This window comes from Lingula anatina, chromosome 2 (genome assembly GCF_051362555.1).
Source record: "Lingula anatina isolate TDL-2025a chromosome 2, LinAna3.0, whole genome shotgun sequence".
Taxonomy (NCBI): domain Eukaryota; kingdom Metazoa; phylum Brachiopoda; class Lingulata; order Lingulida; family Lingulidae; genus Lingula; species Lingula anatina.
In genome coordinates this window covers 39239668-39260690 of record NC_141768.1, presented here as the reverse complement: position 1 = coordinate 39260690, position 21023 = coordinate 39239668, and the positions used below count along the sequence as shown (strand labels likewise).

At 35.6% G+C, this 21023-nt stretch overlaps 3 protein-coding genes across 3 annotated transcripts; all 3 read left to right on the top strand.

Moving 5' to 3' along the window:
* Positions 1-4245: 4245 nt before the first annotated feature.
* On the top strand, positions 4246-7348 carry LOC106167168 (UPAR/Ly6 domain-containing protein crok). The gene is made up of 3 exons (XM_013545877.3): positions 4246-4435; positions 5404-5535; positions 5891-7348. Exons 1-3 carry the CDS (start codon positions 4375-4377, stop codon positions 6136-6138), a joined length of 441 nt encoding a protein of 146 aa, XP_013401331.2. The 5' UTR covers positions 4246-4374; the 3' UTR covers positions 6139-7348.
* A 3653-nt stretch (positions 7349-11001) lies between these two features.
* On the top strand, positions 11002-13237 carry LOC106167170 (UPAR/Ly6 domain-containing protein crok-like). The gene is made up of 4 exons (XM_013545880.2): positions 11002-11166; positions 11822-11983; positions 12255-12305; positions 12500-13237. The coding sequence occupies exons 1-4, from the start codon at positions 11118-11120 to the stop codon at positions 12664-12666; spliced, it is 429 nt and encodes a 142-aa protein (XP_013401334.1). The 5' UTR covers positions 11002-11117; the 3' UTR covers positions 12667-13237.
* A 157-nt stretch (positions 13238-13394) lies between these two features.
* Positions 13395-20437, top strand: LOC106167161 (C-C chemokine receptor type 2). Its single transcript, XM_013545869.2, has 4 exons — positions 13395-14570; positions 15363-15427; positions 16513-16627; positions 18329-20437. Exons 3-4 carry the CDS (start codon positions 16525-16527, stop codon positions 19768-19770), a joined length of 1545 nt encoding a protein of 514 aa, XP_013401323.2. The 5' UTR covers positions 13395-14570; positions 15363-15427; positions 16513-16524; the 3' UTR covers positions 19771-20437.
* Positions 20438-21023: the final 586 nt, after the last annotated feature.

The following is a 21023-nucleotide window of genomic DNA, read 5'->3' as shown; positions in this document are numbered from 1 at the left end:
GGTTAATTTGTCACAAATCAGTGCAGCCCCCTTTCATGGCATTCCAATTTTATTAAGATTTAGAAAACTGGCTGCTTTCAGAAAATTGGACTAACTAGTCCGAGGGTCAAATATACGACCCACTAACAAGCTTGCCGTCTAATCCACTAATAGATATTAAATATAGTTTCCCTGTGGGGAAGTTTTCAAGTGGGTCGGCCATATTTGACCCTCGGACTAGTAAGTCCACTGTTCTGAGTGCGGCCTTTTTGTCACTGAGTGCAATGATTAAAAAAAGAGTGTGATTGAAAAAAAGAGTATTCTTATTATTTTACTTCCCGGCATTTACTAAAATAATAACGAAGATTTTGTCCATTGATTTTACGCCCAAAGGAATTGAATGACATTTGTTTTAGATGTACATTTAAAAGTTGTATTTATCGATATTTTGAAAAAGACGTAGAAAACATTAGGAAAATACGCAGCAACTTTCACTTTCGATGTGGAATTTCCAATGACGTGAATCCAGCTGCCGTTAATAATGAGGTTTGTTGCCCAACCTCCTGTTAAAAGGCAAAATAACAAAGAAGTGAATAATATTCGTTTTAAATGTTCGTTTTACACCTGAAAGTGCGGGCTTTCCATAACTAAAACTTAAAGCTGGTTAAGATGCTAAAGAAATATCAACGAATAGTATCTTGTAATTACTTTCTTGCTACGGAGAATGAGACTGGGTTCTCATACCCAGATCAATATAACAGGATCGATCCAACGGGATCGATCCATCTCCAAGGGATTTCTCGCTAAACTGCTTTCAGCTTAAGGATATTGTAACTTTTTATTATCATCCAGATACCGAAACTGAAGTTTTTCCTGAATCTAACTATTCAGTAATGCATCTAACTTTGTGCTGACTTGAAACAATAAAAAACCCCTTGAAACATATCGAACATCGGAGTTTATATTTCTCGTTGCAATATATAAGCATAGGCCTATAGGCAACTCGAAGCCTTTATCGTCAGTTTACCACCTTTCTAGTTTGAGGTGAGACTCTGAACTTCTACAAGTTTTTCATCTTCATTAGATTCATTGAATTTTTTAACTTTAAATTACATAGATCAAGGAGACATAAATTGAGAGATACTATCAACAATAAGACTGAGGAACTATTTTGGAAAGACCTGAAAAGTGATTACTATAGTAAACTTAGGACATATAGATTGCTTTAAAAAACTAAAGCCCCCTGAAAAATATCTCTTAATGAAAGCCACGCCATCAGAAATAAAGACAATTGCAAAAATGCGGATTAGTGACCACGACTTAAAAATTAAACGGAATTTCCGATGACGTGACTCCAGCTGCCGTTAATAATGAGGTTTGCTGACAAATATCAAGTAAACACTCTTTTTGGCCACGTCGAATAGAATAATAATAAAAGGCGTAGCTAACTTTGACTTACTGTTAAAAGGGAACATAACAAAGAAGTGAATGGTTTTCGTTTTAAATGTATGTTTTACACCCGAAAGTGCGTGCTTTCCATAACTAAAACTTTAAGCTCGTTTAGATGCTAAAGAAATATCAACGAGTAGGATCTGGTAAATAATTTCTTGCTACGGAGAATAAAGCAATTAAAGCACATAGTGTGCATTTATATCATTAAATTTTCTGAAAATATTCAACAAATTTCCTCCTGATATCTTGTTATACCTCATCCGAAACTGCTGAAAAAGTAGTGATCTATAAACCTTCTCTACAGTTTGGAAGTTTAATTATTTAAATTTAAACGTCACGAGAAAAGTCACCAGTTTAGAGGCTCGAAAAGAAGAAAGTCAGATTTATACGTGGATTTGTACCTTCATGTAGATAGTAATTTTTTCTACCCTGAACAATTTGCTGTGATGAATTGTTTTGATTGATTTTAACAACTAAAGATCACATTGGAAATAGAGTGAGAAATATGAAAAATGCAACCGAAAGTTTTTTTCAGTTTTTCCTCCGTGCTTTCAACATTTATGAAAAAAGCTATCGTTTTTTTTTACAAAGCTTTCGTTAAACCACACATGTCAAAAGTTCCTGTCCTGATCTTTCTTCATAAATGTTAATGAAATAATTTCACCATACTTGAAACACACTGGCTGATGATTTTTCTTTAAAGGAATGTAAAAACAATAAATTACCTGAATCCTTGTTTTCTTGCTTGGTACAACGGATTAGGCCTATTATTCAGATGTTGAACTACACGCCTCCTCTTTTAATACGCAGTTAATGTCCTATGTACCGTATTTTATACCCCACCTCGGTTTCGCTATTGCCTTTTCTAAGAAATCCAACCAATCAACTGTTGATCCTCAAAGGTCCCTGGCATGAATGCACTTTTGTTTAATTTTGAGCATCGTTCAAATTTAAATCAGACAAAGAAAATAAAGTAAGCATGGATGTGAATGGTTGCAGGACAGTCTATATATAGGATGGAAGACCTTAAAAGGCGATGCAAATTCATATTCATAGAAGTTTGCACTCAGAACTCAGGTGAGCGGGGCTGTACTGGGTAGTGTAATGTCTACGGATCGATAACGTTTTTTAAAGAAAGGTACAAAAGCAAGTGTAATGTTTGGCACCATATAAGGTTATTCAAGAAACGTTGTTGTCAAGTACAAATCGATTTTTATTGTCGTTAACTTGGATGGAAATATTCCACAAGTTCTTGGAAGATGATCATTATGCACATTTAGGCCCACTAAAAAGAATGGATTTTTGCAGGACAGAGTTCAAACTTCACGGGCCAGTGACAGAAACACTGACCGTCAGAAGTGTCACAAGGGGGAAATTGTAACCAGGTAATTTGCATTACTCTGGTTATTTGTTATCCAGAAACACGTTAATTCTTGAACCCCCTATACATGGGTCCAAGATAAACCATAAAATGTTGCTAAGATCAGATATTAAAAACAATGCTAATAGCAGATTTTGCATGTTGAGTTGATTCCTTGTCCCCTTAGTGTGTGTGTGTGTGTTTCCAAATTTTTGCTACTTTCAGGAGTGTTTTGATATCCTTCAAGGGACCTATCTTATTGCACAAAAGAACCTTGGCTATATGTGTATCTAATAGGTGCACAGTATTTGGAAGCGAAGTCCAATAACTTGCAACTTGCTTTTTTTTATTTCAGAACAAATGCACACAGTTATCTGCCATTTTCAAGTGGCCCCCCAAAAAACTGCATTGGCCAAAATTTGGTATAAACGGCATTTATTTTTAGTTTAGTTGTAAGACCGTGGCAAATATTTGACACAAAATACTCCACTGGAACGGATTTTGATCTGCTTATTTTCTTTGCAATGATATCCAAAGTCCATTCCACCTTTTTCATTTATTCAAAATGCTACAATGTCACAAACTTATTCAGATCAATAATGTTTTATTTCATGGTAATGGGCAATTTGATGGCCAGAGCGGCATTCGTTTTTATGTGTTGATTTATGGGGTCTATTACAGGTATTTACTGAAAACTCTGGTCTGTATATTTCTGCAAATGGGAGCAGGGATGTTAGTTTACTAGTGTCTACGGAATTGATAACGTTTTAAGAAAAACGATAACAAATGTAATGTTTAACATCATAAAAGTTTATTCAAGAGACGTTTCTGGTGATATTATTTTTTTTATATAGTACAAATTGGTTTTTATTTTCATTGACTTGGAAAGAAACATTCCACAAATTCTCGAAGGATTGTCATAATGCACTTTTACTAAAATGGATAGAATGGATTTTATTTGCTGGACAGAATTCAAACTGCACTGGTCAGTGACAGAAGCGTTGAATCTCAGATGTGTCACACGGGGTAAGGAACTGTAACCAGGCAATTAAAACTACTCTTTTCTGCACTTCCCTTAATTGAAGTTTTAATTGTCAATGTTTAAGTCGGACATATTATGAGAAAAAAGGGGTGAATAAAAATTAATACTTTTGAAGTTTTCAAAATATTCCATACTTTGCGACAAGAGCGGGTAATTTTAAAAATCTATACGATATATTCGGTTGCTTAAAATTAACTAGCTTCTTTTCCATTTTTCTAAATACATGTATATCGAAAGATATTCATGATTAAAGATTCTCTATATTCCTGTCAAAATTTTCGCCTTGATGTCTTAGGAAATAATCAATTGACTAATTGTCAAATTCATACTAACCAAACAAAGAACCAACTAGATTGTTTGATTTTTTTTCTTTAACAAAACCACCTTTACGTCTTGATTTAATACACCTGTCGTTTCCCCTGTCACTTAGTCTGCGCGTGCGGTTTGAGACTCCCCGTCGTGGGCCCCAAGGTATTTCGCCGCCATTCCGCCATTACTTTTATTTAAATATCGATGCCTGCCTTGGAGTAACGGCAGCGCGATGAAGTCTGTCATAGTTGTTTCAGTGTTCGTATTCATAGCACTTTTATCTTTGCAAGGAGGTAGGTAAAAAAAATTTCTTCTGTTAAGATTAGTTGAGTGGTTTAACGTCCAAAATACTGAATTTCGACACACCTGTACTCAGGTGTGCACAGGTAAGATATAGGTCAAATATGGCGACCAGAGACATTCTTGAATTCTCATTTAACAGGGAGTAGATCTTGGCCTCAAAATTCGAATTGTGCTTTATTCTTCATTAATCCTTTTTACTTATTTCCTTTTTAAAGACCCATCACATATTTCTGACCCTGCAACCACTTGATTAATGAATTCTGAACACCCGATTATTCTACACTAAGACACACGGCATATATTCGAAGTTAATTGTACCATTAGAGATTTAGATACAGTTCATAAGTTGATTCAAGTTAAATCACCAGTTACATAAAATAGTTATCTGTAATACTAAATCTTAAAAACTATAAAAACTATTCGTGTGGCATTACAAATAATTTATTTAATTCTAGTTTATGGTTTCTCACGAGTTATTGTTTAGGGCATGTCAAAATGAAAATGAATTTGTCAACCTCACATAGGTGCATAGATTTTTTGTTGTGATCTCTAGCTCCTATATGTGCAGTATAAACAATATGGTGTAACGAGCACAAAAATTCTATAGTTGCATTAATCCGTTATTCTGTGACAACTGTGTCTTTGCTAGCTTAGGTTTATCAGGAAGTATAATCAATACATGATGTGCAATATCTATTCAGGGCATGGGATTAGGTAGGATGTTGTAATAAAACAAATAAAACTCCAACTGCTATATTCAGCTAACAATTCTGCTGTTTTACATTCGTCTTAACTGTCCTTTTCTACATTCGCAGGTCGCTGTGTAGACTTATCTAATGGTTAGGCAGTACATACAGTGTACGTTTGTTACGGCTCTACCCTGCAAAGATGATTGTTTTACTGTTCTTTGCATTCGATCAGATTATGAAATCAAAATGATTTCGTTTTTCTTTTTCAGCCTTGGGCATTCGGTGTTTCATATGCAATTCCCTCTACGATGCAGGATGTGCCGATTTCTTCGACAATAGCACGTACCCCATTCAACCCTGTAACGTGACCGATACTATGTGCAGAAAAATGGTACAAGAAAGTAAGTCGCTGTTTTTTTTTTAATTGTGTTTACTCGAGTAGTAAAATGTTACCGCCATAGTACTAAGGTGGGGCTTTCCGAATAAATTAATGATAAAAACCTGGTTGTTTTTTCGTTTATACAGTCGGGTTATGAAAATAAACCTGTAATTAACTAACAAAATATTTAAGTTAAATGTACTATGGCGACGAAATAGTAAGAGTTGAAAAATGTTAGTAAACTGTTATCCACAGTAAAGTAATGTATTTGTCCGTCACTGCTAATTTGTGTTAGATTCGTCCTATTTGATAATCAATAAATTATATAATTTCCGAGCGCTAAATATTTTGGAAGTTTGTATATTTTCATTTTGCAGCATATTACGATGGTCACTGGGACGTCCGCTACATTCGGTCCTGTGCCAGGGAAGGTGAGGTCGGGGCTGACGAAGGCCGCTGGTGTAAAGAGAGAAGTGGGACGTACAGGGTGAAAGTGAAGTACTGCCACTGCGTCAACAAGGATGGATGCAACACGGCTACCACGAGACGGCTCTCTTCCTCTGCACTTCTACCTTTGGCCTTCATTACGATAGGATACCTACAACGGACTTTATTTTCCTCCTGAAAATTTTGATAACTGTAACATAGCTAACCTGTTGAACAAATTTTTTGTATGTATAGTTTTGTATACAGTATATTTGGAAAAGGATAGTGGTGCTCTAAAAGCTCATGTAGGTCGTGTACATTTTCGAATGTTTTGAAGTAAGGATAATTGATTTTTGTTTCTGATAGTGAAAGGTTTGGAGCAAATAATGTCTGACTATTTTTTTCTACGCTTGCTTTGTCTGTTCAGGATTATTACATATAGGTGTATAACACCACTGCATTTTTCCGCGTGGCATTTGAGGCGTGTAGATTATGAAAAAAAAAAAAAAAAAAAAACAAAAACATAACCCATTCTTTATTTCATGTTTTCTTATATATTGTAATGTTTGTTGATAATGTAACATTTCAGGGACTTTATAAATCACAGATCTCTCCTGCAACTCTTCCACGTACATTTGTATAATATACCTATGAGGAGTTAAGATCTTGACCTTCGAAGACAATATTTGTATATATAGGATTCATATACGGTCTATATCTCTCACCGTCTCAAGAACGTTTGTTTTGTGAAAGATTTGTGACATTTTGCAAGGGTACATGTAAATATAAATCAAAACTGGATATTACTTGGAAAAGGTCATCGTAAGAGACATCCAAAAAGTGCTTACATGGCTGATAAGCCTTTTATAAAATCATTTTTGACATTCTAGATTTTTTAGCAACAAACTTTCGAGCGTTGTAAGATACATAAAAACGCAAGCGGAAGTATGCCTTAGTTTTTAGTGAATTTTTCTAATGTAAAATAATAAAGGTAACATTAAAACATGAAGCTGATAGTTAGAAGGTTACGTTAACAGCTGTGTAGTTGCTTACTTATTCATAAAAACGGGGTGGCTATAGTCCAACCTTAGAAAATATTACCTGTGATAGATGTCACTCCCTTAGTGAAAAATCTAAAAGTGGTTACGTATCCAAAATGTTTGATTACAAAAGTTAATATAATTTTTCATTCAAAGGAATTTTAATTGTATTCCAACCATAGATCAGCTTTTTATACATAATAGTTTCGAAACGTTATGTAGCATTTCTGCTTTGTGCAAAATTTACGATAACATGGATTTTTGTAAAATAACATAATAATGTGGATAAAGAATTCATTTGTGTTTCTTCTTACCACTAATTAAATTGTAAAGCCGAGCTGAATAGCAATAAAAAAATAACTTTCCGTGTGCGTTTGTTTCGTTTTTTTTTCACTTAAAATGCATATGAGCAGACCTCGCGATCATCATTTAAATCTGAATTACAGTGTAGACTCCTTTTGAACTTTGAATCATGGTACTGGCCCTTCTACTACATTTTCTATTCTTGCACGTTCAAATTTTATGACTAAGACAAAAGTATTCGATTTAATCGCCTGGTGTAACGTGAGAAGTACATCGTGAAACGAGTTCTGAGCGCTCTTTCTAAATAATTCCTTCGCGGAACTATAATAATGATGATAATTATAATAATATTTAATTTTGCGACTAAATTTTAGATTTTACATGTAATTAAGAAAATAGTGATACAGGTGCTAAAACACATGACATGAAAACGGAAAAGAAAACGTCATTGGTTATGATATTAAATCAAAGTTGCTTCTTTTAAATAGTTCTTTACCATAAAAGAATTCAATTAATATTACAATATTAAATAAATCAGTTTCTAGAAAATAGTTCATTCACATAAAAGGATCATTTATCAAAATATCACATCAATCAGCTTCTTTAAAATGCATTACATTGTACATTAAAATTTCTGAGGACCCATGGGGTAAAAATCTTTGCAGATCTAACAGTTCTAAACCTTGGGGTATACAAGTTCCTAGAGTGTCTCAGAGAATGCGGATGGTTTTTAACTTTTTATTAATAAATGCTTCAGTCAATGCACATGCTTGTAACATTTTATGCGTAAATAGTTGAGTCTGGTTTGTAAAGAAACAGAGTTTATTTTTCTAATGCCTCGGTGTTTAGATGCAGTATTTTAAAACTCTTTTCTGGATGGATTCAATTTTTTCAGCTTGGCACTTGGTCAGTCCAGGATGCGACTAACCATTTGGCACAGTTGTGTAACGCGTTTCATTTTAACGTTTTCAAACCATATACAAAACGCACTCAACTCTGGTACAGAAAGTACTGTATTAGAAATAAAAACCATTCATCTCCTCAACTATACCACCGTTTTTGGCCTGATTTAAAATTCGAAATACCTGTGATAGGATGGGCCGCTTTTTGTTTGATTTTCCTTAGACCCCATCTTACACTACCTGATACATGTGTGATCGGTCCAAGATCTTTTTACATGAGTGACAAAATAACAAAAATTCAATCTTTTCTCTGAAGTTCAGCAATGTAGAAAAATACCACGAAAGATACATTTCTTTGTAAGCTTAATCTTCAGACTGCACCCTGATAAGTTACCTGGCAATATCTTATCACTGAGACAGAAGTGTGTCATCGGGACCCCAGTAGCGTTCTGTGGCCTTGACACCCCACACGCCAAACCGAATGGGAACTCAGGTGATCGTTGGAGTTGTGCTTGTGCTTTGTTTAAACATATACGCAGGTAACTATGATATCAGATATACATGACTGAAACAAAAATATGGATATGAAATAAGTGACTATCTAAACGATATAGCATAGATAGATACAGTTGCCATAATGGCAAACAAAGTGCGACTTAATTTCGACAGAACAGCTTAATGTTCACGTGCCCCATTGTGAAGGCATATCATGAAGGAATGTCATGTTAACTCATCTTACGACAGGGGAGAAAGACAGGTCGTGCTTAAACTCCATTACTGGCCTATAGCTGCCAAGAATTATTGTTTAGTTTAATAACAATTATGTAAGATGTGGTACTGGTACGTGAAGAGGATATTTAGACTCGAATCTTTTTGTCAAGTCCGAAATCTCATAGTTTGGTATGAGAGGTTCAAATTACGGAAGGATCTACAGAAATTTAGTACATCACTGGAGCCAGTAAATAAGCATTATCTCCATGAATAAATAAATTCTGTAAATATTACGTATACGTATACATACGAAACAAAATGAAAGAGCAAGAGAGGGTTGACATCTTTTACAGAAAGATGAACCGTTGGGGTTTTGTTTTTAATTACATATTGAAATATAGTGATATTTAGATACAGCAGCGTAATAAAATTTGAGTTTATATCATCAACTTTCAGTCTTGAGTATACGGTGTTACAAATGCAATTCCAACAACGATCCGGGGTGCGCTGACTTTTTCAGCAACCAAACCTACGAGCTGCATACATGTGAACCAGATCAGTTTATGTGCCGAAAATTGGTACAAGAGAGTAAGTGATCATGATTAGTTTGTTCACGATGCCACTGTCCAGTTCCTAGTCTCTTTAATAACCCAAAGTGCAATTGTCTTTAATGCGTATATAGAACAAGTGTTAACTAGACTAAGCCTACAAATGCATGTCAGTAGTTGTGTGAATGCAAATGAAGAATAATCCTAAATATTCCGACGATTGTTTACTGAATTAGGCCTATATATCGAGTCTATTACGGGAAATTTCGTCGACCCGCCATTCTGCGCAATATTTGCAAAAAATTAATCGATTAATCAATCACGCTAATAACTAACCACTCTTCATTTACATTCATAGGGTGATATAAACTTATCTAAACAACATATGACCAACGTCAACAAGAATTTAAATGTTCCATCCATTTTTCTATCTATTTTTAATAACGCATGTTTGAACTTTGCAGCATATTACCAAGGTAAATGGGACGTCCGTTACATCCGATCCTGTGCCAGGTTGGGCGAGGTCGGAGCCGACGAGGGGCGGTGGTGTCAGGAGCGCACTGGGACGTACAGAATTAAAGTCAAATACTGCCACTGTGTTAACAAGGACGGGTGTAATGCTGCCACAAGGACATATATTTCTTATTTGACTTTTCCAGTTTTGTATGTCATTCAAAAATATGTGCCCGGAATTCTGAGAGGTCTCTGAAGATGTTCAACTAATATTACCTTTTAAATAGCTACTCATGTGACAGTATTTTACTAAATATTAATTATTTATTACTAATGTTTTTATTGAGTTATTCGATAATAATTATCTGTTTAATAACGATTCTTCTCATTTTGGTCATTATAATTTGCGTAATCTGGTTTATATGATGACTTATAAGCTCTGCATAAAATGTACGTAAGGATTTTTGTGCTGTAAGCAATAAATTTAATCTATTACTCGCATCTTTTTCCATTTTGAATTACGAACGTTTTATAAAAATTGAAATGCGCCGATAAATATTAAAATATGTCCCGTTAAGCACGTGAGATGAATATATTTAGCTTAACGGATTTTAGTTTGTCATAGCTTGCGTTTTAGGAAATCGTGAATTGCAATTTTTAGGGGAAAAAATAACACTCTCGACAAATGACAGCCAAATAGAATCGCACTGCCATCAGTTTAAATTTGTCAGTGCTTTCCTTCCAGTTAATCAGCTTTATTCCTGCATTTTTGCTTTGCTCATGTCCAAATATTAATCAACATATCCTCCATGTACATGCAACAATGTGAGCAAAGATAACCCTTCAGAACCCCAACTCGCACATGCGCATTTGTCATTTGAACCGGCCATGACTTGATGTTTACAACAGGTGAGTCATACCACCAACGTGTGTCACCAAAGGGGTGAAAGGTGATAGGTTGACACAGAAAAACATTTCAATTTCTTCGAAAAAATAAATGAAAAAGAATTCACTACAGAATTTTTATTATATGCTCAATTTAAATTCAAAACATTGTAGAGAAACTGTCCTTTAAGAGGGTTTTTGCTTCTAGGGTGTCAACTCGTCACCCCTCTCAGGTAGACATTCTTTACATTTCATACACCTGAGCCGCCATTACTGCCCTACAACGGCTGAATCGGGGGGCAAGTATAATTGATATAACAACCCCCTGGCTTCAAAATGGACATTTTACTCCAAGTTTCTATATTATTAGCCATTCTTGGACTGGGTGAGTATTTCATATTTGATTTCTACCTTTGATCAAACACAGTAGACTTAATCTAACTAGTATAACTCTGAGTGAAACTACGGCGACACCTGTGCTGGTCAGATTGGCACTGTAGGGGCCTACATGTCTCTTAAATTACCATTAAAACTATTTTTAAAAAGCTTATACTAGTATGTATGTTGGGCACAGTACATGTGAACATATTTTAGTCTGTACAGGTATTTGTCTTATATCTTCATTAGTGATATATGAAAGGATTTTGTACCTCTTTCGTGTACGCACAAGGACACTTTGAGGGTCACAGGCAGGCAGTTGAACTAACTTGTGTGCCATTCTACTAGTAATAGAAAATCTGTACTTGGTCGCTGGATACTTTTAATTTCCCTCGTGTGCAATGACTATTCTTGGACATAATAACGAATTATGTCCAAGGACTGTTTTAACACGTGCCTGTATGCCAGGGGAAATAAAACACTGAGAAACCGATTTAAATATGAGCCTATCAGGCAAAATTTAAACGTGTCATTGAAACCACTTCGATTGCTTTAACAACATAATACAAAGTATATCCTGATAAATGAACACGAATTGAAAAAACTTTATATAAATTGACAAACAGGTATTAAATAAGACTGTAAAAATTGCTATTTTCCAGGTGAGGCAATCCAATGTTACCAGTGTGATAGCAATGAAGATGGCTCTTGTCCGTCTGACCAGTACTTCGACCCAACCATCAACGCTTTAGTGGACTGTGGAAGTTTTGAAGCTAATGTGCCGGGGTCTTTTTGTATGAAAGTTGTACAAGAAAGCCCAGGGTGTAAGTGTATGATTTCAAGATGTGGATAGACCGAGCTTCTTTTTTTTTTTTGCTAAATGTAGCTTTAAGAAAGTGTTTATTTATTGTATTTATTTCCTTAATCCACTTTAAAAAAAACAAGTACCTCTATTTCACTATTTTTTTCATTTACTCAAAATGATATGTGCTGCCACAAAAGCTAACAACCCGGTGTGTTTGTTGACTGGAAATGGATCGTTGCATTTATCGCATTGTGTTAGGTGTGACTGTAGCAATTCGGTGTTTATTTCAGGGCACTCCTGGACAAAGATTACGCGAAGATGTGGATCTAGATCTGAAGTTGGTAAGTTTAAGCTTGCTAACTTATTGAAAACGTTAGAATTCATCCTATACTAATAGATCCGCAAAAAAAAAAAAAAAAAAAAAGAAAACCAACCACCCAATACATTTGTAATTCTATCGATTGCTTTATATCTCCTGTTCAACCATCGTGCAATATTTGAATGAAAATAACTTCAATTTATGAATTTTTTCCAGGTGTTGCTTCGGGATGTCGATGGTCGTACCATGATAACGGCATATTTCAAGAAATCTGTTACTGTAACGACCGGAACGGCTGTAACGGCTCCAGCAGACTGTCACTGAATAGTGTTGTTTTATTGTTTTCAATCATATTGGTGATTTTGATACACAAGAAATTATAATATCATGCTCCAGTGCCAAGTATGAGTTAAGGTTCTCTCTGTTTTTGTATCGTGACAAAGGATCGCCAGATTGCACGGAGAAAACGTTTTTCATGACGATGTTTATCAAATGACTTACAGTGGTCGTTCTGGTCACGTAGATACCTATATCTCATCAATTTAATCCAAGAGGCTTTATAGAAACTTTGAGTACAATTAACAAAAATGCAATAAAAAGAAAAAAGCTTAAAGAACGAGAAGAGGAGACTTCAAACGGACCGATTATCAGTGGATATCGGATAGATATATGCAACTTCTATACCCACATTCGTTGTAAATAATTGTAAATATTTCATTTGCTACTTTTTATATTGGACTCTCTGTCAGCTTTTAGATAAACGAAGTACATAGTTTATATTCCATCCAACTATGGGAATATGGTTTTCGTTTTCAAATGTAATTAGTTTACACACCTGTAGTATTGGTTTGTAAGTAGGCCTATAGATGTATAGAAATCCATGTGCTTTTCTGAAACCATGGATAACAAAGGTACATAAATAAAACTTCATTGCAAATATGTTCCATTTGAAAACCGTGTGCACAGTTCTCTCTTCCTATTTCTTTCATTTTGTTCGGGTGACTGAAATTAATTTAGACATTTATAGTAGACAACTATATCCGTTGCACGTTATTTACAAAAATTCTTAATCGAAGCTTCATTAAGGTTTCCTTGAAACAGCTGCACAAGCAGTCTAGTTATTCACGAAACTGACGTTATAAGAATGCCATATAAACTGTTACGAAGAGCAATCAAAACATCAAAATTCATTGCTTGAAGATGGAAGTGCCGTAAGATTGATCCAATTACTGATGTATTTATAGTATGAGGCACTTGGCTTTTCTCAAATAGTAACCCTGCGATGACGACCTTGGTTAGGACGTGCAGATACCAAACCTTCTCAATGGAGTTTTCTTAAACAAACTATTTTGTGTGTTTATATCGAATTTGACTTTCCAAAAACCTATTGGTATTCTAATTGTTTATTTTTTATTAATTTTTGTTGCATGTTTTAAATACCTGCATCGTAGGATTGGTCGTTCAAAAGGCTACCTTCCACAAAGAATGAACGAGTGCCTAAGCGAAGTCGAAAAGATCAAAAGAAAATAGATTTTTCATTAAAAGTTACACAGGCATTGACGACTCTCAGTTCATTCCAAACTAACTGAATCAACTAGTTTCTCCGGTATCGAGTGCATGAAAAAGTTATCTCTTATATCACTATAAGGCTTAATTACATGACCAGAAAATGACTTAGATAATCTTGGGGATAAGGGCGTCATTTAGACTATGCCAAAAGACAATAAATGACATTGGGATGGATGAGATCGGTAATCTTTGGCGTATTTTTACAGACATATCCTCGTGGCATATCAATGTTTAGTGTAGCATAATGAGATTTCATTTAGAAATGCTATTCAGTCCTTTCTTGTTGTAAAAGTACTTGATCGGATATCCAATATTACTTCTTTAAACTTCACGAAACACGCTTCTGCTTAATTTCCACTTCTCTAGGATTGTTTCTTAAACACAACGGCAAATAGAAACTAGGAATTTGCAGCACTCAAGAGCCACACGGACCTTTGGCAGCGTGCTTGATCCAACAAACGGCAACATTTGCAATATATAGTGCTCTGATTATCAAGCCATAGGATATTAAATCAAATAAACAATTAAGACATCCGCTGATTTGATTAGAGACCTGAAGTTCTATTGTCCACGTGACAAACAAGGATAAAGGAGAACGGCAATGGGGAGTTGAGTGAGGAATACTCCAGGAAATCATGCGGAAGACGGTGTCGGACAGATAGCACACCCAAACCAGTTTCTGGTTCTAAATCCGAGCAGCGGAGCTTTAGTGCGTAAGGTAACTTCTTTTGCTGATAATTTTCTATAACTGGCACTAATGCTTTGTTTAAGTGGACCCAAATGAACACTGGGTAATAGATCCCAGATTACAACAAGGTGAAATGGTGGGGGAAAAAAACGAAGCTAAGATGGCGTCTTTATTTAAAGAACTGCTCGTTATAGATAATACCACTTGATAATCGAAAACCAGCTCTTTCATACGCATAAGAAGTCAAAATGGAATTTATATCTTATCACGTGAATATGCAGATTGTATTTGTACAACATGTGATTTTATAATGTATTACGATACATTCACCTATGAAGTCACCCGGTTTTACTGTCTCAATATTTTTTCATAAGTGTTCACCGTTCCGTAACAGAATATAAAGTGACAGACTGGAAAAAAATCAAGATTGTAAAGGGATTGGGGGTCACACCTGGTGAAACCTTACTAAGTTTAAACACATTTCTTTTAAAATATACAAGCCGGTGTCAGTTCTAGTAGAATTGATGAAAATACTCGCACGGTCGGTTTCTCTGACACAACTCTATCTTCTTCAATAGTAAATATTTATTTTCTGCGTTCGACTGTGTTTTTGCCAAGTAGCAAAAAGACTTCAGCTTAATTGGCTTGGTATACGAAGCATTAATTGGTTCTGATATCTTAAAAGATCAGAATTCCTTAGGACATAATTGACCGAAGTGCCGAGACATGTTTATCGTGATGTACAACTACAGACCTCCCGCCGCAAACTGCGTCTGATGACTAGAACGTGGTTCAAACTTGTTTTCACCTCTTCGGTTTCAGGTAAAGTGCCATGCCATTATTTCGATTATTTGCCTATCAAGACTCCTTCCCTCGGTGATTTTCAGGTGAGTCTTCCGTTAATTATCCTTCCAAAGATCTCGTGTTTTTCACAATATCCACGTTACCCTTGGTGAGAACTGTGAAGCGTATTTAGATAACTAAATCCAAGACTAGATTTTATTGAAAAATGTTGTCCATCGAGAAAGTATGAAGCAGTTCAGCGACATGAGTATCACAGCGCAGGAAAGCAAATGCTTTATAAGAAACGTCTTGGCAAATGCATATCTGGAAGAAAAAAGTCTACCAAAACTTTTTCTAGGGTTTGTTAATGCAATTAAATCTGAAATTTAATCGAGAATGTCGAACTAGGTTACTGTTAATCATTTAAACACGCTGAAGGTAACGAAGCATGCACAAGAAACACCGAGAAAGAGAAAGTAGTCAATTCGTATTCAATTATGGTTAAACTGAGGCCTGACCCAACCTTTCTATCCCTTCTTAGGTTGTCAAACATAAATTAACAGTTTGAGAATCGGATAAGCTTTGTTTAATTTCTTCTCGACGAAATATAGAATGTAAACAACCTAACCAAAAAGTCAGCAGATTACTGAATGTAAAACCTGCAAGTGAAATCACTACTGTCATTCGTTAGGGTCATATTCACTGCACCCCGAGTAACACCCCTCTACCTTTCATACACGTTCCGTCACCTTTCAGAACGCTCATACATTTTCCATAGAGGAGATTTTCCATTATACACAGATTTAGATTCAGGGTAATTCTCTGACGCATTTGCCTGGTGTTTTGTCAACAATATCTTGACTGCTACCATAATGAAAATAGTGCGTTCCGTAGACTAGATTTGTAAAAGAATAAAACAATAGAAAAGATGGAGGAGATAATACACAGCTAATAGCACTCGCGAAAAATAGGTTTAAATTGCACAGGTGAAAGATCTGGCTGAATTGTTATCGGTGACCGAAGGCTACTTTATACAAGAATCACTGATGATTTGAAAGCTTTGGACAAAATCTTTGCTTTACAGATATAAGGATTTTTATACTTTTTATACTAGGTACTCGCTGCAGTGTCAAATGCAAACTATCTCCCGTAGTCGGACACTTAAAATTTTTGTGATTACATTTTCCAGGACTAATTAGGCATGGATCCCGCTACAGCGTCCGGTTGGTGTGAAATGGATCCACTCAGCATCAACCAGAGCGTTTTGCCAGATGTAGGCAACGAGAGTGCTGGGAATAGGACAGGTATTTTCGTAATATATAATTTTTGATAATTTTATTTTTATTTTGATGTTTTTATTTTTTAGAAAATGACAATATGGTTCTAAAAGCTTTACACTGCTATGGTATAATATGATTGATTCTTATGATCCCTGTTGCCAAATTGTCACTGACGAAACAAATATGTAGTTATTTATCTGTACTAAAGTTTTAGATTTATCCATGGGATAACGGCATTTGGGATAGTGATAAAATAAATGTTTAATCAGAAGGCAAAGCTGTGCTGTTATCCACCATTACGCAAACTCTCAAATATTAAACCCTAAGTGATTAATTGGCAGTAGTCTCGTATTTTTTCAGACTGTTTTTTTTTTTTTGCGTTTCTATATTCACATCTCACTCAAACTTCCTCGTTGCTCCAGTGCACACACTGCTTAGCCTTCGGAAGTGTTTGAAAACATTTATATCATAAAGCAAATACATTAGCCACATGTCTTCATAGCTAGTTTACGTTTTCATGACGTTTCAAGAGAACAGTAAATCAGAAATATCTCGGGAGCTATATTAGGTATATCATTTTACGATGAGTTCATATGGATATGCCGTCGATAGACGCCAATAGATGAAATATCTTATCAGAGAGCAAAGTTGTTTTTTAAGTGAGAATGTACGACAGGAGAAATGCGAGGAGCTTACTGGCCGTTTTGTTTGTGTTAACCTTATTTTGGGTCAAAGACGAATCCCGTCTAACATTACTTTGATTGAGAGCTTGGTTAAAGCAAAAAGAAAAAAAGACCGTTGTAGACTTCACTTTCACGAACTGATATCTATTGTAATATACATTTGCGCTTTCTTATGTGCCTGTTTGGTGTACGTAAAGAAAATTGAACGAAAAAAAAGAATTAAAACACACAGTTTCCTTTCATTCTTTGGCTCTCTATCTCTTTTTTTGAAAAAGAAAAATGCAAAGAAAAGTTGACTTAAGATATTTATGACTGTTTTGTATCTAATTCAACATACAGTGTAGGTATGCTGTCAGTCGAAGGTTAAAAGTACAGACCATTTTGTGCAGCGCCCTCTTTTCTATTATTATGAAGTACAACTAGTGTGCTTTATGCCATAGTGTGGAGCACTACCAAAATACTTGCTAGTGAGTTGGGTTAGCTAATAAACCATTTTCAGTTTGATTTTCTTTCTTTTACATTGGCTCCTTTAAAGGTGTCCTGCCCGGGACACAGATTTAGATACTGTCAAAATAAAAAAAGTCATTGGATGTCATTGGATGTTTTGTACTATTTTGATTAACAATTTGGTTTTAAATGACCCCCGAGACATTTAGACCACCGTGTTTTCCAAATGTTTCAGTTGGAAATATCGACATCAGGTGCTTTTGTTTGAGGGGTTTTATCATTTTTTTAAAGGTCGGATTTGGAAAGATAAGTAGCCTAGCAGATTGTTAAGACGTAAAAATATGACTTTGTGACATTTTCAAACGCGTTCAGTATAGACCTGCCTTTAATTAGTGCCACACGTACACTTGACAGTTGATGTGTTTAAAACTAAAAAAGAAAACCGACACCCTATACGTCTTTGGTAAAGACCATTTAGTTCCATAGCATAGCAATCTAAGGAAGTAATAACAGATATATATCGGATAGCGCATCTACAGCTGATTGATAAGGACGCAGCAATCGATTGAAAAGGCAATATGTTTTATCTTTTCAGAGTTACAGCTGCTACACTTCGTCTACTGGGGTTGGTGGCTGGAAGAAATCGGAACCACCGCCATTTTCATCGTAGGACTTATAGGGAATACCCTTTCTTTCTTGGTAATGCGTACAAAGCAGCTACGAAAACGAAGCTACAGTTTTTATCTGTGTTCGTTGGCAATTTTCGATTCCCTGTCGCTGTTTTTTAAGTTTCTAAGGCGAATTGACTCCATGTGTTTCGTTTTATTTGGCGCACACGGAAGCTTGTACAAACATTTTACAGATGGCGGCTGTAAAGTTTATAAATTCACCGAACACCTTTGCTTCCTGATGTCGTCGTGGTTGATAGTTTGTATAACGATTGAGAGGTTTGTTGCTGTGTACTTTCCATTTAAACGCCTACTCTGCTGCCGTCCTCAACGATTGGTCACATGGGCAGTGACGTTATCACTGATCGTCATTCTGAGTTACAGCCAAGTTTTCCGTCTTATATTCGTACAAAATACAGGGGATCCCAAGGAGTATTGTGGAGACGGGGAGAACTTTCTTCAGTTAAGCCAAACCCTACACACATACTGGTATCTTTTGGTTTTAGAAAACTGCTTACCAATAGGAATCATAACCATTTGTAATATTATGATTTTGCATAAGATAAAAAGAGTAGAAAATTTGCTTCTGCAAGAGGGTGGAACGAGGCACTTGATGAGAATTTACACTAAAAAGCACAAAACCACTTTAATGCTAGTCGGTATATCATTTGCATTTATTATAACGCACTTACCGCCGACCATAGTCACCATATATTTGTCCTGTTTAGACCCCAAAGATCCACATTCACCGTGTATTTTTGCTAGCTTGAAAACATATTACCCACCAATTGAACTTGTTACTGAGATCAATTATTGTATTAACTTTTTCATTTACGTGGCAACAGGAGAAGCATTTCGCCATCAAGTCAAATTAATGTTTGCAGCATGTTTTCGGAGGTCTCGATACAGAAGGGCTCACCACAAACCTCCAAAAGTACTGTACAGAACTATCACTGGACCAGGACTTCGTCCGTCAAAAGGTCGCCGCAACGTTTTCTTAAGGTCAAGCACGCGCTCCACTTTAACTTCGCAGTCATGGCAATCGTCATTTCGTTCAGGTGACATGACTTCATCATCTTCGACAAATTCTTCTTCGGCTTTGCGCCGCCTTATCAATGTATGGCGGTCGAAGAGGCCGTTTGATATTCCGCACCGTGTCAACGGGAGGCCCAACGGGAGGCCCAACGGCAGACCGCGTTCAATGAAGCTACGAAAAGCCCCGTTCCGGCGACGGCAAATTACCAGATCGGGATCGGAGTCAACGCAGCAAGATTCGTCAACTCAAGAAGAGGTTCTGAGTTCGCCTGCGATAGTTACAACGACATCAAAATTATTTTTTTCTGAGCCCGAATGTCAATCAACTGTGTAAGCATCTGAAAATAATGCAAAATTAGACCCGGAGAATTTTTGTACTATGATGATTTGGATAATCGTTGCATTGATCTAAGCTGTGTACTAATTTTTCATTGTCTGTAGTAAAAATCTGTAATAAAAATATGATATATATAAGTATATTAATTATGATTAAAACTCGATTTAATAATATAATGCCAACCCATGCCTCCCAGATCAACAGCAAGTAAATGCATTCCTGTACAAATCGTGAAAATAATTTTGCTTAACATGTACAATTTTGACCTAGTGATTTGGTAAATAAACTGCAAGTTCACATATTTACTTCGAAATATCGCATAAGAAAGTGGTGTTTTAATTGACATAAACTTTTAGTAAACGACATCTTGACTAATTCATTAAAAGTTGTGATCCTGTTTCTTTCGGTGTATCATAGTCCACATATATGCTTATATTTTCATCATAAGTGAGTAAATGATGAAATACATTTGACTGTAAACGAGAATACAGATAGAATTGACGTTTATGAGAGCAAATTACAGCCACCATTACCCCCTTAGTCAAAGTGCTAACAGGACTGCCATGCAGTCAAAAGAATCCCTATGTGCGACAAAAAATTTAATTAATGTTTTGAAATACCCCATATGCAAATAGTTGGTTAAAGATGTTCTTAAAAATGGGTTGTACATACAAATAAAACGGCTTAATTAAAAGTGCAATTGATCTATCTATTTATAATTTTTAATTGTCTGTGAGTTTGATATCAATCTCCCCTAGGCCAATTTTAAATCTGCCTAGGCAAGATTGCGATTTCAATCTCGCCTTGGCGGATTTAAAATTAGATTTCAATCTGGCCTGAGACATATCCTTATGTTCTATGGTTTTGAACAGACTTGCTTTTGGGGAATACACCGTAAATGAAAGTAAAAAGTGGATTTAAATGACCTCTGTGACCGGAGGATTAAAATTATCTTCAGAAAATTACCAAATTCATAAAAATAATGCAAATACGAGTGACTTTCAAAACAATTCATTAAAAAAACATACAGGGAATTTTTAAATGTCGGAATTTCTCCTTGTTTAATAGTTTAATAGCTGTTACTTATACAAGTATCTTATATTAGATTCCTCAATACAAATCATATTTATACGAAGAATAGTAATGAATGAAAATGGAGCAACAGTCCTCTCGTTCTCTCATGCATCAAGATAAAACAAAGTGGAGTAAAGGAAATGTTTAACGGGAAACTTTGAGCTAAAACATGGTAG